Raw genomic sequence first — 15,166 nt, 5'->3', positions numbered from 1 at the left:
TTGCAGGAGAAAAGAGGAAGAAATCAACCTGGGGGCAATTAAATTCAGTCTCTGGTGTAGGAGTGGTTTTGGTTCACTTTCAACTTTGAGGGCGGAAGAAGATTAGAGAACATGAACTGTGTGAGCAGCAGAATGAGTCATTCCTCTGCTTCTGTCAGGTGAATAACGCAACATAACACCCGCTATCAGCACTTCTGTATCAGTGGGAGAAGCTGTTTATTATATTCAACAAGGCAGAGCTTTGATCCATCTCTCGAATTCAAGTCATTTCATCTCTGCAGCTCCAGTCAGAGACACTTGTGTCAAGGAATAAAGAAGTGAGAGCAAAGGAACAGGAGAAGGGAAAGTCAGTAGTGCATCACAGAGCTGGAACAAAATGACCAACAAGAAACTATTTGGCTTTTGTTCATAGAGTTTATTCTCAGATCACAGTGATTCGTTTCATACAGAAACTCTGTTTTCACATTTTCAGTCACATTTACTTTCTGTGCATCTTTCAGTCCACAAACATTCATTAACTTACTCATTTACTCTCTTTATCGTCTCCACTTCAACACTTTCACAGTTCACTCATTTCACTTTCTTCGATCCGTCTTAAATAAATCCCTTCCTCAACCTCGGAGTCAAATATCATCTGTTCGCCGGAGCCTGGGCACCAACACATTTACACACATCTTTATATAACTGAAGCTTATCCATAAGTTAGTTGATATGTGGATATTAAAGGAATATTTAAATAAAAACCATGGCGGTCAACATTATGCAGATTTGTTCAATATGAACATTTTTGTCTGATACCTTAAAGATAATCCTTCATCCTTAATGTTGTCTTAATGCAACACAGCTGCACACAGACACAATTCAACATTAAATTAATGCCCTAAATCACACTGCAAAAACTCTCCTTTTTCACACGGCATTCTGTCGCTTGTTAAATCTTAAAGTCTTATTATTTTAAGTCTTTTTCTATCTGGTTAAAATAATTTCCACTCGTTTAAAGAAAATAAGGATTTTAGGACAAAATGACTTTTTGCAGTGAACAGAGTGAAGTCATACAAGCGATCACTCCTGGTTAGAGTTAATAAATATATACATGAATAAATTAAGAGTAATAAATATAGAGTTGAAATATATATAGTGTCTGACACTTTGCACCTCAGTCTTTTAATGTAAAAGACAATGTGAGGTGAAGACTTCTGAACAGCACAGCGGCTGTTAATCCACAGAAATCTGAATGTTATAGTTCAGAAACCTTCAGGTCAGAAAGCTTCAGGTCAGAAACCTTCAGGTGACTTCAGAAACCTTCAGGTGACTTCAGAAACCTTCAGGTCAGAAACCTCCAGGTCAGAAACCTTCAGGTGACCTTCAGGTCAGAAACCTTCAGGTCAGAAACCTTCAGGTCAGAAACCTTCAGGTGACTTCAGGTCAGGAACCTTCAGGTCAGAAACCTTCAGGTCAGAAACCTTCAGGTCAGGAACCTTCAAGTCAGGAACCTTCAGGTCAGAAACCTTCAGGTCAGGAAACCTTCAGGTCAGAAACTCTCCACAGTTCAGTCTTGCTGTGTGCACAGCGTCCCAGCCAGCCGGTCCCAGTGGGTGAAGTAGGGGGCGAAGTTGTACTTGGACTTGAGGTGGTGGATGTCGTGGTGGCGGGCCCCGCCGTACAGCCCTAGCGGCACCAGGCGGTGGGTGGCCCAGGGCAGGTCATAGCCGCAGTGGTCCTCCACCGACAGCCAGATGTTCACCAGGAAGAAGGCCAGCTCGGTGAGCGGGTGGCAGCCCAGCAGGAGGGGGTTGGCGGCGGCGAAGAAGCCCAGGCTGAGAGTCTCCCAGGCTCCGGAGTACTCAGCGGTGAGGGCGGAGGTGGAGGTGTAGGTGTGATGCACCTGGAGGAGGAGGAGGAGGAGGAGAAATTAGGGTGGAAGAACAACACAACTCAACTTTTTCCTCAAATAAATGTCAGAAAAACGAGACGTAGAAGAATTTAAATGATTGGACCTGATGAATCATTTATTTATTATATTTAAAGTTTTCTCTGACGTGTACATGTTTACGGACGGTCCTTCCTTCGTTTATGGTCGTAGAAGAGTTTTCTTTATTTTTAGTATTAATCTTTTCATAAACAAATGATAATTTATATCTGACCAACAATGCATTTTAACAATCTCATCAGACAAAGACAGAAACTTGAACTTGAATAATGACTTTGTGATGCACAGGTGCAGGTTTCCACCTGTGCAGGCGATCAAACGTCGGTACGCACCTTGTGGAAGTTGCGGTAGAGCCAGGGCACTTTGTGGTGCAGCAGGTGCCAGATGAAGCTCTGGAAGTCGAAGAGCAGCAGGCAGACCAGCACCTGGGCCAGCAAGCGAGGCAGGGACGGGGCCTCCTCGGGCAGGTCGACGGGCCTCAGGTACCAGTTCATCACGGTCAGCGGGAAGATGAAGACCACGTGGTTGTAGAACGTCAGAGCCAGGCAGCTCCGCAGTGAGGCCCAGCTGATGGAGCTCTGAGGCTGCAGCTTGTACCTGCGCACCAGGGCCCACCTGGAGGACAGCACGTCCAGCACCAGGAAGGGCAGGCAGAAGGACAGGTAGACGGACAAGGAGAAGAAGACGGGGAAGAAAGGTGAGTGCAGGAGGGACGAGTGTCCCATGACGAAGTTCCAGAGAGGCTGCAGCAACATCCTGCAACAGATCGGTTCAGTCTCTGAGTCTGAGAGCAACAGTTTCAGCAGCACAGCTGCTTTTATAGCAGCTCGCCCCGCCCACCTCCGGACTCCGCCCACCACACCATACAAAGCCTTCCTGCTCCTCCGGGGGAGGAAAACTAAACTCTGCAGCAGATCAGACAGTTCTGCATCCAGAGCCGAGAGGCTTCAGGAAACGGATTATAAACAGGGACATTAACAGCAAACCACCTTCTTCTCCAGACTCCCAGGGTCCTGACTGCCCCTCCCTCAGGAGCGTAAACTTCCGGACTGACTCCTGTGTGCGTTCAGCTGGCAGGTGGAGGTCAGAGTCCCCCTCAGTCTGGGGGTCTTAGGGGTCCCGCTCCTCTGTGGGGGGGGGGGGTCGGCCTTAACTGTCCCTCTCTGTCTTCAGTCAAAAAGACACTGCAGCTTCTTCTGGAGCCACAAGAAGAAACCCAGAAGTTTTCTCTCCTCAGAAGCTTCCATACAGTGAACACATGTATTGATCCCGTCCAGCCCGAGTCTCAGAGTGGGGGGGGGGATCTCCTGCCGCGGATCTCCTGGACAGATTTCTGTAATGATCACAGGATTACAGTATGTTGCTTTCCCAGAGCTTCTTCCTGAACACAAAACCACCGAGTTGCTTTCTTGGCCGTTTGTCCGTCAGGGCTCACTTCAGAAGACATTCCTGCAGTTGGTTTTATGGGATGAAAGCTGGGCATGAAGTCAAGGCGCTCTTCTTCTGTGGTGAAGTGCTGCCCCCTATTGGACTTAACAAGGCGTGACAGGCCGACCTCTACATAAAGACATTTTCATTATATATAATAACAATGATTTATTTTTGTATCTCATTTATGTGATTTTATGACCTCCGGATACTTTGGCTACAACAAAGTCTGTTTCACTTCCTGAAACAGTTTCCACGTGACAGCATGTTCACCTGGAACGACTAAAAAAAGGTTTTATTTTGCCTTTATTTAATAAATGTCTGCAGTCTGGTCCAACTCGCTTCTTTACGTGATTTCGGAGGGGACAGTGAAGGCATCATCAGGTTCAGTTTCGTTTCTCTGAGTTTCTGATCAGTTTCTGATCAGTTTCTGATCAGACGGAGCAGTAACTCCTCATCATCCTCATCATCAGTGACGAGGAGGGTTTTATTTCACTATGAGGTGAGTTGGGCTTCAGTTTAACAGCTGATTTAAAGAAAGTCGATTTTAAATTGTAACTTTTCATTTTCTCTCGCCTTTTTTCGCAATAAGTCGTCTACAAACACGTAATAAATGTTTATAACGTAATGTGTTAAAAAGCAGATAGAAGGACATTTTAAGTGTTTATGTCTGTGAACAACTAGAACTCCTGTGAAGCGTTTCTAAATGAATGCTGGATGACACTAAGGGCTCACCTGCAGTCATGCACTGGTCTAAAGGTGATTCAACATGGCGGAATAAACACCTGAGTCAGTCTGAAGGGGCTGATGTGACTTCAGCAGGTCAACTCGCAGACACATGAACTGAAACCTGTGAATGGGCCCCGCTTTTAAAGAAGGGGGGGCCCACATCATTCACAGTCATATTGTTTATTAATGCCAAATAAACAACTTTAAATAGTCTAAGATGAAATTGAAACTCCAAACATCCTACAGCCACAGACAGATGACAGTGGGCCCCTGGAGACAGACACATAAAAGGCCCCCGACCCTCCTACAGAGGAGCAAGACCCCGTAAGACCCCCGGACGACTTGTGGTCATTTCGAGCCTCTTTGTGGTCGTTGCTGACTTCACTTTTCACCGTTTCTCCTTCGGCCCAGAGGAATCTGAAACTCACAACAAAACACACCGGTGTGACTCAGACATATGAACCAGTGGACTGTTCGCTGTCCAATCAAATCACGAGTCACCGCTGTGACCAGGGCCCGGACTCTGGCTCGCTGGTCGCCACTGAAACTTCGTTTCTGCTCCGGTCTGCAGCTAAAGTACATGAACAGGTTTCAGATGGACTGGAACAGTGAAGTAGCTTCGGCTACAGTCCACACTGCAGCACAAATGAGTCGCTTTTACTTCCACTCACGATTTGAACGTCAGGGTGAAAAAAAGTTGCTATGCTACATTGTTATGCAGACGTATTTATTACAGTTTATTACGTTACTCTTCATATTGACGTCATCTCTTCAGACCTTGCTGTACACTCACAGCATGCAGGCGGGTGAACTTCTTATTCGCTCCCTGTTATTTGCCCGTATGACAGCTGTAACATAACAGATACCACTTAATGATGTTCCTTAGGCTACAAAAATCACTTTCATTTACAAAAACAACTAAAAAAAGAGCAGCCCGTGGTAAAAACTCAGACTAAGCTTGTATATATGTGACAATAATGTGTCTTCACCGATGGACAGCCAATAAACAGCCTTCCCTCTGTGATTCTAGCAGCACTCTTCACTCCAGACTGCTGCAGCTGCAGAGTCGCTTCACCTGGGATCTGAAGAAGGAAGATATTGACCTGGAAAACCTCAGCACTCGACTACAGGACCATATTGACCTTCAGCTTGGAGAGCGGGGTGCAGTGACTCGCACCTACAGCTTCTTGGCTTATGTCAGGTACAGTAGTACCAAGTGTCCACCTGGCTGAGCGGCTCGCAGTGAACGATTACGCATTTGTTGGTACAGTGTGTCTTTCAGTGTGTTGAGATTAGTTTGTGCTTGAAAAACTTCAGAAGCACAAGTTGCCGGTAACTGACTGACAGCTATGGATTAGTTTATTACCTGTAAGACGTGACCCAGGGAGGCAGTGCCCGGGGATTGTGGTTTGTGTGTGACAGCAGAAGGCTTGAAACGTTGTCTTAAACTAGACTTAAGCCCCATTCAGAGAGCATTAACATCACAGCGGGAGGAAACCTTCACTGAGCTCGTCGGTGATTTAACTCCTCGTTCAGGACGACATGTTAACCCTGGTGACAGGACAGGATCTGGTCTGTAACAGACATCCAGCAGGAGGTGGATTTGAGTCAGAAACCTCGCTCCTTCTCAGAGTCGTCACTCCGTCAGATCTGAACTCACAGACATGAAACACATATTGAAGTGTGACTTACACTTCCAGAGAGTATCGTCCAGAATAAACCTCCATTAATCCATTTAGAAAGACTTTCTTCAGTCGGCCCAGTCAGTCCAGATCGACATCCGTACTGGTCACACAGAAAGTTGGTGGGACTCACAGAGACCCAAGCAGCTGCGACTGTGGCAACTCATCACATGGTGCAAATATGCTGCTCTTCCAGTGACAGTAGGTCTGTGAGACTTATCAATAGTAGTAAAAGGTCCTGTCTCTTTACTTTGGGCGGGCACAGCACTCAGGATTGGGGGACCTGGCCCCCTGGGGTCCCCCCACAGTGAAAGATCTGCGAGTATTATAAACCTCTGTGCAGTGTTTTGTTGTCTGATAAACCTTCAAACTCATGGATCTGTTACTCAAACTGGACTTAATGGATTGCGTTTCTTTGTCTCACCTTAGTACCTGAAGCAGTACGCCCCCACTGACACAGAGTCTGAGTTGTTGTAACACTGGGCTGTTTTCAGTCTGAACACCTGCTGATGTTGTACCTGCTGCTTGAAAAATGTTTTGAAACACAATAAAATATGTTTTTTTATATAAAAAACAGCAAACAAAGTTTATTTAAACATCTCACAACAATCTGTCTCTCCTCAGGTATCTTCAGGGTCGACCAGCGGAGGCGGTGTCACTTCTCAAACAATCAGAGGAGAAGATCGGGGAGTGTTATGGTAAGGAGAACGAGCAGCGGCTCATCGTGATGTACGGAGACCTAGCCTGGCTGAAATACCACACCGGAGACTACACACAGTCACATAGTTACTGCCAGAGGGTCGATGACATACTGGTATGTGTACACACTGCTTTAGGACAGAGGTAAAATGTTTTTAATGCTCTATGAGGAACTTGTAATAGCAATTGTGAACTCACACATGATCAGTCACTAATCGAGTCAAACAGGTTTTCAATCTAAGTGGTGTTTTTGTCTCATTTCTTTCGCCACCTGCCCTTCCTTCTCTTTACAGTTGAAATATCCTGCTGGTTCCTCCACAGATCTCCACCCAGAAGTATATGGAGAAAAAGGTTGGACCTACCTTAAGTTTTTGAAATCTTACTACCCCAAAGCCATTGACTGTTTCCGTAAAGCGTTAGAGGTGCAGCCTGATGACAGAGAGTGGAACGCCGGCTACGCTATTGCCCTCTATCGCACAGAACCAGAACCGGTCAGTTTTCTAATAAACATGATAAAAGTGGACGAAATGTCAACGTTTTTCTAGGTTCTCTTTGACTTGGAAGCTGAGAGAAGATTTCTAGCCCAGGAATTTAAAACAGTAAACTAACTGGAGTCTCATTTGCAGAGGTTTTTAGAAACATCCATGGAAGATGGAGAGTCACCGGCCATCAAACAGCTTCGCCGAGCCCTGGAGATCAACCCTGATGATGGCGTTCTGCTGTCGATGCTGGCTCTGAAGCTGAACGCCTACCAGAAGCACCAAGAGGCTGAAGACCTGGTAGAGAGAGCACTGAAGATCGGTCCTGACAACCCTCATGTCATGCGTTACATAGCCAAATATCTTCGCATTCAGGTAGGTCAGAATTACTCTCCGTTAAGCTGAAGAAAATTCTTACTCTGACTCATTTATCCATTAGGCCATTTAATCTGGGTCTGGATCGCAATGGCAGCAGGCTAAATAGAGTAGTCAAGAAGTCTTCTCCAGACACGTCTTCCAGCACTTCCTGGGTGATACCGAAACATTCCCAGGCCAGATGGGATATATAATCCCTCCAGGGTCCAGAAGCATCCTGATCAGATGCTGAACCACCTCATTTACCTTGAGAATCTGTCCTTATAGATCACAAACAGAACTGCTGACAATGCATAACTTGGCAGATCCCAACACCCACTGGATGGCTTTGAGCAACAGCCGCAGCCCAACATATTGCCACAGCACCCCAAAGGATACAAACAGGGAAATTCATAAGCCTTCTTCAAGTCCCCAAGCACATTTGGACTGGATGGACAATGTCCCAAGACTCTTCCAGTATCTGTGCGAGGGTCATGAGCTGGTTGACAGCTCCATGACCAGGATGGATAGCTCCCCCTTAATTGACAGTTGGCCAAAGTTTTTTTTCCAGCACCCTAGCATAAATTTTTCTTGGGAGGCTGAGCGGTGCAACCAGCTGATATTTGGTGAAAACCCTTTTTTATAGATGAGAAGGCACTGTCCCTGACCTTTACATGACACTGAAGAGGCATGGTAGTGATGGCAGGCCAGTACAACCAGAACATCTGGATCAGCAAAGCATTTCAGGACATATCTCATCCACTACCTGTGGCACTTCAGAGCCTTTTGACTACCTCTGTGACCTCCACCAAAGAGTCAGGCAAGTCTTGCCCTGAGTCCTCTACCTCTGCCTCCTCCACAATGGGCTTGTTGGTCGGCTTCAGAGCTCCTCAAATTGTTGCTTCCACTATCTGCATTTACCTGCAGCTGAGGTAAATCTTTCGCCCCTGCCGAAGACAGCCTGCCTCACCTTTCTGAATTGTCTGACAGTTATCCAAAGCCCCTATCCAAGTTTTTGTTTCTGCAACCACAGAAGCTGCAGTCCTTTTGGCCTCCCGGTACCTATCTACTGATTCAGGAGTTCCCTGGGACAAACAAGCCTGAAAGGCCTCCTTCTTCAGGCCGATGGCTTCCCTGACTGTTGGTGTTCAGCAGCAGGTTCTTGTCTTTCCACCACGAGAGGCATCAAGAGCTTTCTGGCTACAGCTGAGGGCAGCTGCCTCTGCAATGTAGGCTGTCAACATGGCCCACTTTGATTCTATGTCCCCAACCTCTACCTGGATGCAGAAAAACATCCTGAGGAGTTGGGAGTTAAATATCTAATGGACAGGGGGCTTTACCAGAGGTGATGATAAGATTACAACAAAGGTGATCATTGATCTTTGGTCTAAGGTACCAACTACACTGATGGAGAGACTATGATGAGTGTAGATGTCCACTAAGAAAGTACCAATGTGGTTCAATTCAGGCAGGCCATTCCTCAGTTTTCACCTCCTGGTTTCTCTTGGTCTTCGTCAATGTGAGTGTCAAAGTCCCCCTACTGAAATATGGAGCCTCCAGTTGGAGCCACCTGCAGGACCCGATCCAGGGACTCCAAGAAGGCTGGACACCTCAAACTTCTGTTCAGGATGTCTTAGCCTTCCTCTACGAGATGTTAAGTTGCACTGAAGTGACCCTGTTGTTCTCCAGGTCAAACGCCAGCACAGCAGTGCTCAGCTGGGAACTAGTGAATTTCCTATCATCCACCAAGGGACACTTACTATGGACAGCTCTGATAAAGGATATAGTTCTGCCTCTATCTAAGAGCTTGGTTCCAAAGCTGGTGCTGTGTATAAAGTAGAGCTCACCTATATTTAGTTGGTACTGCACAACCTCCACCACCAAGCTGTGGCTCCTTCTCCACCAAAGAGTTGACATTCCACATACAGTACCAAGTCCCAGTTTCAGTTGCCAGGGGTCAGTCTGTCAAGGACTCTGCCTTTGCCCCCCCCTGTGCAACTACACCATATTCATGCTTGGGCTGACCCCCATGGAGGTTGCCTCATGTTGAGGTTCTCTCCTGGGAAGCCACCAGTAGGGGGTGCTGGTTGCCCTTAACTCGGTGAGGCGAATCCTCTTTGATTGATCTGATGGATGGGTGGACTAAGTATGCTTCTTCTTTTGTTTCTGACCTAAAAATGAACTGAATGTATGTCTCCATGTTCCAGGGTGAGGACGAGCGGTCTATTGATCTGCTGAAGCGAGCGCTGAAGAGGACCAACCAGTCAGCTTTCATCCACCACCAGCTGGCTTTGTGCTACAAGAAAAAGAAGATTGCTGAACAGAAGAGCAAGCCCTTCAACAAACAAAGTACATGCACACGTATGTAGGTCTAAAGGTGCTTTGATAATATGTACAACTGTAAACTAAATTATGTTCTACTGCGCTACACTAGAGGTGAAGCAGTGGAGGCGTCTGTGTATTCAACACCTGGAGGAAGCCGTCAAGATAAAGACTACATTTGTCCTCGCAATTGCTGATCTGGCACAGCTGTATGGAGAGGAAAAGAATTTAATCAGGTACTCTGTCTGTTTCCACAGCTACAGTGACATTCTGTCTTTCTGTTCTTGGACTTATCTTTTAGTTTGTATGAATTCATTATCATCATTATCTCTTTGTCGCTCAGGGCTGAGGAGTTGTTCCAACAGGGATTGAGGAATTTGTCAGAGACAGACAAAAGCATTTGTCAGGTTTTCTATCTGCGCTACGCTGACTTTCATCACTATAACACCAAACAGGAGGCTGAAGCGATCGATCTCTACACCAAGGTGGGTTTATGTCTGTTCGTGTGTTGCTAATACACGAAATAATTGACATTATACTGAATAAGCTCACCTACACAGATCCAACTTCTCAGAACTACAAAACGGTCGATACTATTGTATTGAAATAAAGACATAACTTTTGGAAATACAAAGGATTAATAACACAGAGTTATACTGGAATCATCCCTCTACCGTACTGATCAGTCCTCTGTTTTATTCGCCCAACAGGGTCTACATTTAACAACGAAGACATGGGAGTGGAAACAATGCGCTAAGGTGAGCGTCAGGTTACACAGAACTGCTGATGCCGTTATTGTACATGAAGGTTATGTATTGTCCATTGACCACTGAAGGGCAGTGCAGTGAAATGAAGACATACTTGCTCAGCGAGCGATAGAGTAGCTCAGTGTGACGAGCTGCTGGTTCTTTAAGTGTATTTCCTCATTCTGTGTTCTCATTTCAAATGTTTCTTTAATGGAGCTCCTGAATGTTACCGAACACAGAAACTCAAGACTCCTGGATATCTGTGTGTTTAATGTTCTGACCACCAGTTTGAATGATTTACACTTTGTTTCTGACAAATGAGGTTTTTTCTGTCTCTAAATACTACAATACCCATGAGCCTCAGCTGCTGTTGAAGCCAGTCAAAGGCACGAATCAGAGCGCTATTGAATTCAAATTGCTTTCATCCAAAACTGACTCAGAATCCAAAGATGAATTCAAGCTGCAGACTGTAAAATCAGTTTTCTTTAGCTACGACCAGCTGTTAGCGGTGCACGTTAACAGAAGCTCTGTGATTGGATGTTTCTTGCCGAAATGCACCCTGGGAGCCGTTGTTGACGTCTCTCCTTCAGGCTTCTTGTAGCTTTGACTTTTAAATCAACAAACCAGATATTTTCTAACACAGTTAATCTTTTGTTCTGATGATTCAAACCTTAAAGATCTCCAACCGAGAGTCACTAAATGGACTTTTACTGCAGGAATCAGGTGTGATTATAGACTGTAAAGTTGGAATTCGAACAGGTTGTTAGTTTGAATATTTAAGTTTTTCCCACGTTGGAACTGAAGTTTGAATTTGAAGCTTCACGTCCAGGTCTTTGTTTTCAGAAGACTGGACGGCGGCCTGATGATCAGTCTTTAACGCCAGGCAGATGTCACCTGACCTTGAATCGACATAAATTAATCTTCAGGTGTTCCTCCTTCTTTTACTTCAGAGGTTGAAGGAGATCGCAGAGCGACGTCTCTCCATCAGCGTTGACGACGACCAGGCTTACGGTCTGCTGGCTCTGGTGGCCAAAGCGGAGGGCGACAAGAAGAAAGCCGCGGAGTTTTATGAGAAAGCTCTGGACTGCGACGAAAACAAAGACGAGTACCTGTCTGCTCTCTGCGAGCTGCGCATGGAGCTGCAGGGATGAATTCAGCCTTTATTCTGCTTCTGTAGCTGATCAGATACGATTATATTCTCAAAAGGTTTGTGCTTCTTCTGGGCCGTTTCAGAGAGACTGTCGCCGCACGAGCAGCAGCAAACACTTAAACAGGTTTACATTTTCCTCACGGGGACCGCGTGGTGGCGAGTTCACTCGGACTTTACTGCCTTTGATTTGTCTTTTTTCTGTTCTCGCTGTGTAAACTGAATATGGAGAGAACAACGAGTTGACTCACGCATTGATTATCTTGTATTTAAAGGACTTGCTGTTAAAATGTATAAATAAAGCGTAAAACTCTTCAGGCACCGACTGTTTTGATGGAGTGCAACATTTTCCTATTTTCCTTTGTTACACGTATTAGAATAATTTGGTAATAATCCAGCCCACCTGCCGCACACAGGACAGGTGCAGAGACACCTGCAGGTGTCAGCCGAGGTTTGGATCATATATTCAAATACTTAAAACTTTCACCTTGACCTCAAGTCTGACTTCAGTGTTGATGATGTTCTGAGATTTACACCACCCTAACTCCACCAGCACAGACTGGACTGTGACGAAGAAAGGGTCAACGTGTCTTAGATAATCCAAAGTACAACCATCACTGCGCAGGAACACAAATGTTTTAAAAATAACAGGATTCTGTTCCAATAAAACACGAAAAAGCATTTATTCAACAGGAAGTACGAGTTAAACCTTTCAGCACACGAAGCTACAGAGATAGTGTGTGTGTGTGTGTGTGTGTGTGTCAGTGCTCGGTGTGTGTGTGTGTGTGTGTGTGTGTTGTATTAAAGTCCAGCTCCGTCTCCTCGCCGGCGGTCAGGACGCTCTCGGCTCGTCTCTGCAGTTCGGCGTCCAGCAGCGTCCCTCCGACAACAAAACGATCCTGACACACAAGAACATTTTCAAAACCACAGGAAACTTTATTGACAAAACTGCGGCTGTACACAGAATCAATAATGACTGAATGTCTGAAGTCAAACACCCACTGCTTTGACTTTGTGTTGACTGAATGTCTGAAGGTGCGTTTGACTTCCGTACCTTCCTCTTTGTGGCGGGCGGAGCTACAGGGGGGTTAAAGGTCATGTCTTTGACGCTGTACACGTTGAACAGCTCCACCGGAGACCTGGACAGGAAGTCAAAACACACGACTTTCTAAATCAGAATGTATAAACCAAATGAAACCACTTCACACCTCGGGGGCTTTTCAAAGGAGCCTTACACCGTTTCTGACTGCTTTCACTCACATGAACTTCGTATTGTAGAACCGCGCGATTAATCGAAATATGATTAAAATCTGGATTCTGCCACGTTGGCGTTAACAGGGAGACCCGACGCATCAAAACAAACGCTACTAATTTCTCCCGAAGCGGCATCAACAAAATGTGTTTAATCCGACGCGACAAACCGGAGAGACGCGGGACATCGAGAGACATCGCCAGTCTGAACGCACGATCCAAGTGAGTGAAAGACTCGTCGTCATGAAATCAGCGTACTGCTCCTTTAAGGCGATGACACCTGCAGGAGGTCAGAGTTCGTACCTGCGGCTCAGCTCCGCACCGAGCGACGCCGATCCTTCGCTGGGAGCTCCCTGACACAGGTGGGCCGCTAACCGCCGCACGACCGGGTGGTAGTGTCTCTGTAACACACACGGGGGGGTCACAGGTGTGTACCTGCTGTGTGTGTGTGTGTACCTGCAGTGTGTGTGTGTGTGTACCTGCAGTGTGTGTGTGTGTGTACCTGCAGTGTGTGTGTGTGTGTGTGTGTGTGTGTGTGTGTGTGTACCTGCAGTGTGTGTGTGTGTGTGTGTACCTGTGTACCTGCAGTGTGTGTGTGTGTACCTGCAGTGTGTGTGTGTGTGGGTACCTGCAGTGTGTGTGTGTGTACCTGCAGTGTACCTGCAGTGTGTGTGTGTGTACCTGCAGTGTGTGTGTGTGTGTACCTGCAGTGTGTGTGTGTGTGTACCTGCAGTGTGTGTGTGTGTGTGTGTGTGTGTGTGTACCTGCAGTGTGTGTGTGTCTGTGTGTACCTGCGTGTACCTGCAGTGTGTGTGTGTGTGTACTGCAGTGTGTGTGTGTGTGTGTACCTGCAGTGTGTGTGTGTACCTGCGTGTACCTGCAGTGTGTGTGTGTGTACCTGCAGTGTGTGTGTGTGTGTGTACCTGCAGTGTGTGTGTGTGTACCTGCAGTGTGTGTGTGTGTGTACCTGCAGTGTGTGTGTGTGTGTGTACGCAGTGTGTGTGTGTGTGTGTGTGTGTACCTGCAGTGTGTATGTGTGTGTACCTGCAGTGTGTGTGTGTGTGTACCTGCAGTGTGTGTGTGTGTGTACCTGCAGTGTGTATGTGTGTGTATACCTGCAGTGTGTGTGTGTACCTGCAGTGTGTGTGTGTGTACCTGCAGTGTGTGTGTGTACCTGCAGAGTGTGTGTGTGTGTGTACCTGCAGTGTGTATGTGTGTGTGTGTGTACCTGCAGTGTGTATGTGTGTGTGTGTGTGTACCTGCAGTGTGTGTGTGTGTGTACCTGCAGTGTGTGTGTGTGTGTGTACCTGCAGTGTGTGTGTGTGTGTGTGTACCTGCAGTGTGTGTGTGTGTGTGTGTACCTGCAGTGTGTGTGTGTGTGTGTGTGTGCAGTGTGTGTGTGTGTGTGTGTGTACCTGCAGTGTGTGTGTGTGTGTGTGTGTGTGTACCTGCAGTGTGTGTGTGTGTGTACCTGCACTGTGTGTGTGTACCTGCAGTGTGTATGTGTGTGTGTACCTGCAGTGTGTGTACCTGCAGTGTGTGTAGCTCCCACAGTGCTGTGTTTTGGGCGTTGCAGTGTTCAGGTTCGTCGAGCTCTGGCAGGTAGAAGCCGCTGCCCTGAACCTCGTTATCCAACAGGAAGTCACACTTCGGGAAGGCCTAACACACACACACACACACACACACACACACACACGTCACTTCTGGACACATTACCTAGACTTGCATTCACCTGAGACTAACCCTAACCACTGACCCAAAAACCAGCGGTGTCCCGAATGAACTGGTCTTTAGTCTGAAGGTGAGACCACAATAAAGAACGGGCGCAGTCCTGTCTGTAGTACAGCACAGTCGACACCACGACCTATTCTGCGCCCGCGACATCTACTTCCTGTCCGTCCGTCCTGAAGAGGACCCCTCCTCTGCTGCTCTTCCTGAGCTTTCAGCAGCCACATCACCAGGAAGGCCGTGTGCTGCAGTAAGGGGCCCTTTACAAGCCTTCCACAGTGACTCCGAGTGCGGCTGAGTGACGACGCTGCGGTCTGACCGCCAGCGAAGCGGCGTGGAGTCACCTGTCTGCAGGTGGAACGCTGGACTGTCATGTGATCTGTGACCATCAGACACCAGCTCCGGTCCTGCGTTTAGTCAGACAGCTTTCCACTGGCCGACACACACACACACACACACACACACACACACGTGCACGGCGGCTCTGCTGGCGGCGAGGATTCCCACACTGGCGTTGGGCAGCACGTGCAGACTGAGCGTGCTCAGTCGTTTGACGAACGCCATCGCCCTCTGCAGGGTCACCTGCTTCTTGCGGCGGGTCAGCATGGCGTCCAGACACCGCAGCACGATGATGATGTCATCATTGGGCGCCCCTGAGACAGACAGCAGCT

General features: G+C 47.1%; 3 protein-coding genes across 6 annotated transcripts in view; 1 reads left to right on the top strand and 2 right to left on the bottom strand.

Moving 5' to 3' along the window:
• Positions 1–1,424: 1,424 nt before the first annotated feature.
• ch25h (cholesterol 25-hydroxylase) lies at positions 1,425–2,732 on the bottom strand. Its single transcript, XM_044179925.1, has 2 exons — positions 2,263–2,732; positions 1,425–1,885 (listed from the first exon to the last, which is right to left on the bottom strand). Exons 1-2 carry the CDS (start codon positions 2,683–2,685, stop codon positions 1,550–1,552), a joined length of 759 nt encoding a protein of 252 aa, XP_044035860.1. The 5' UTR covers positions 2,686–2,732; the 3' UTR covers positions 1,425–1,549.
• Positions 2,733–2,851: 119 nt separating this feature from the next.
• Positions 2,852–11,833, top strand: LOC122868174 (interferon-induced protein with tetratricopeptide repeats 5-like). Of its 3 annotated transcripts, none has more exons than XM_044179910.1 (10): positions 2,852–3,860; positions 5,121–5,288; positions 6,394–6,583; positions 6,762–6,959; positions 7,095–7,322; positions 9,509–9,650; positions 9,736–9,859; positions 9,967–10,108; positions 10,334–10,381; positions 11,320–11,833. In XM_044179910.1, the coding sequence occupies exons 1-10, from the start codon at positions 3,856–3,858 to the stop codon at positions 11,518–11,520; spliced, it is 1,446 nt and encodes a 481-aa protein (XP_044035845.1). In that variant the 5' UTR covers positions 2,852–3,855; the 3' UTR covers positions 11,521–11,833. The 3 variants fall into 3 exon arrangements, with proteins under 3 accessions (XP_044035845.1, XP_044035844.1, XP_044035846.1); XM_044179909.1 differs by having other exon boundaries at positions 2,873–3,860; positions 5,118–5,288; XM_044179911.1 differs by lacking the exon at positions 5,121–5,288 and having other exon boundaries at positions 2,873–3,860.
• Positions 11,834–12,174: 341 nt separating this feature from the next.
• The window catches only part of noc3l (NOC3-like DNA replication regulator), a 12,363-nt gene continuing 9,371 nt past the window's right edge, over positions 12,175–15,166 (bottom strand). The window contains exons 17-21 of one of the 2 annotated variants that reach the window (XM_044179898.1): positions 14,967–15,148; positions 14,298–14,426; positions 13,071–13,168; positions 12,544–12,655; positions 12,175–12,498 (exon numbers count right to left, since the gene is read on the bottom strand). In XM_044179898.1, coding sequence (XP_044035833.1) covers positions 12,349–12,498; positions 12,544–12,655; positions 13,071–13,168; positions 14,298–14,426; positions 14,967–15,148 — 671 coding nt within the window. In that variant the 3' untranslated portion in view covers positions 12,175–12,348. The remainder of the gene's footprint in view (positions 12,499–12,543; positions 12,656–13,070; positions 13,169–14,297; positions 14,427–14,966; positions 15,149–15,166) is intronic. The other variant, XM_044179899.1, reaches the window with a different exon arrangement.

Source organism: Siniperca chuatsi, linkage group LG20 (assembly GCF_020085105.1).
Source record: "Siniperca chuatsi isolate FFG_IHB_CAS linkage group LG20, ASM2008510v1, whole genome shotgun sequence".
In the NCBI taxonomy this organism is placed as follows: Eukaryota; Metazoa; Chordata; class Actinopteri; order Centrarchiformes; family Sinipercidae; genus Siniperca; species Siniperca chuatsi.
Note: the sequence above shows the minus strand (reverse complement) of the source record. Positions and strands in the feature narration are given on the sequence as shown.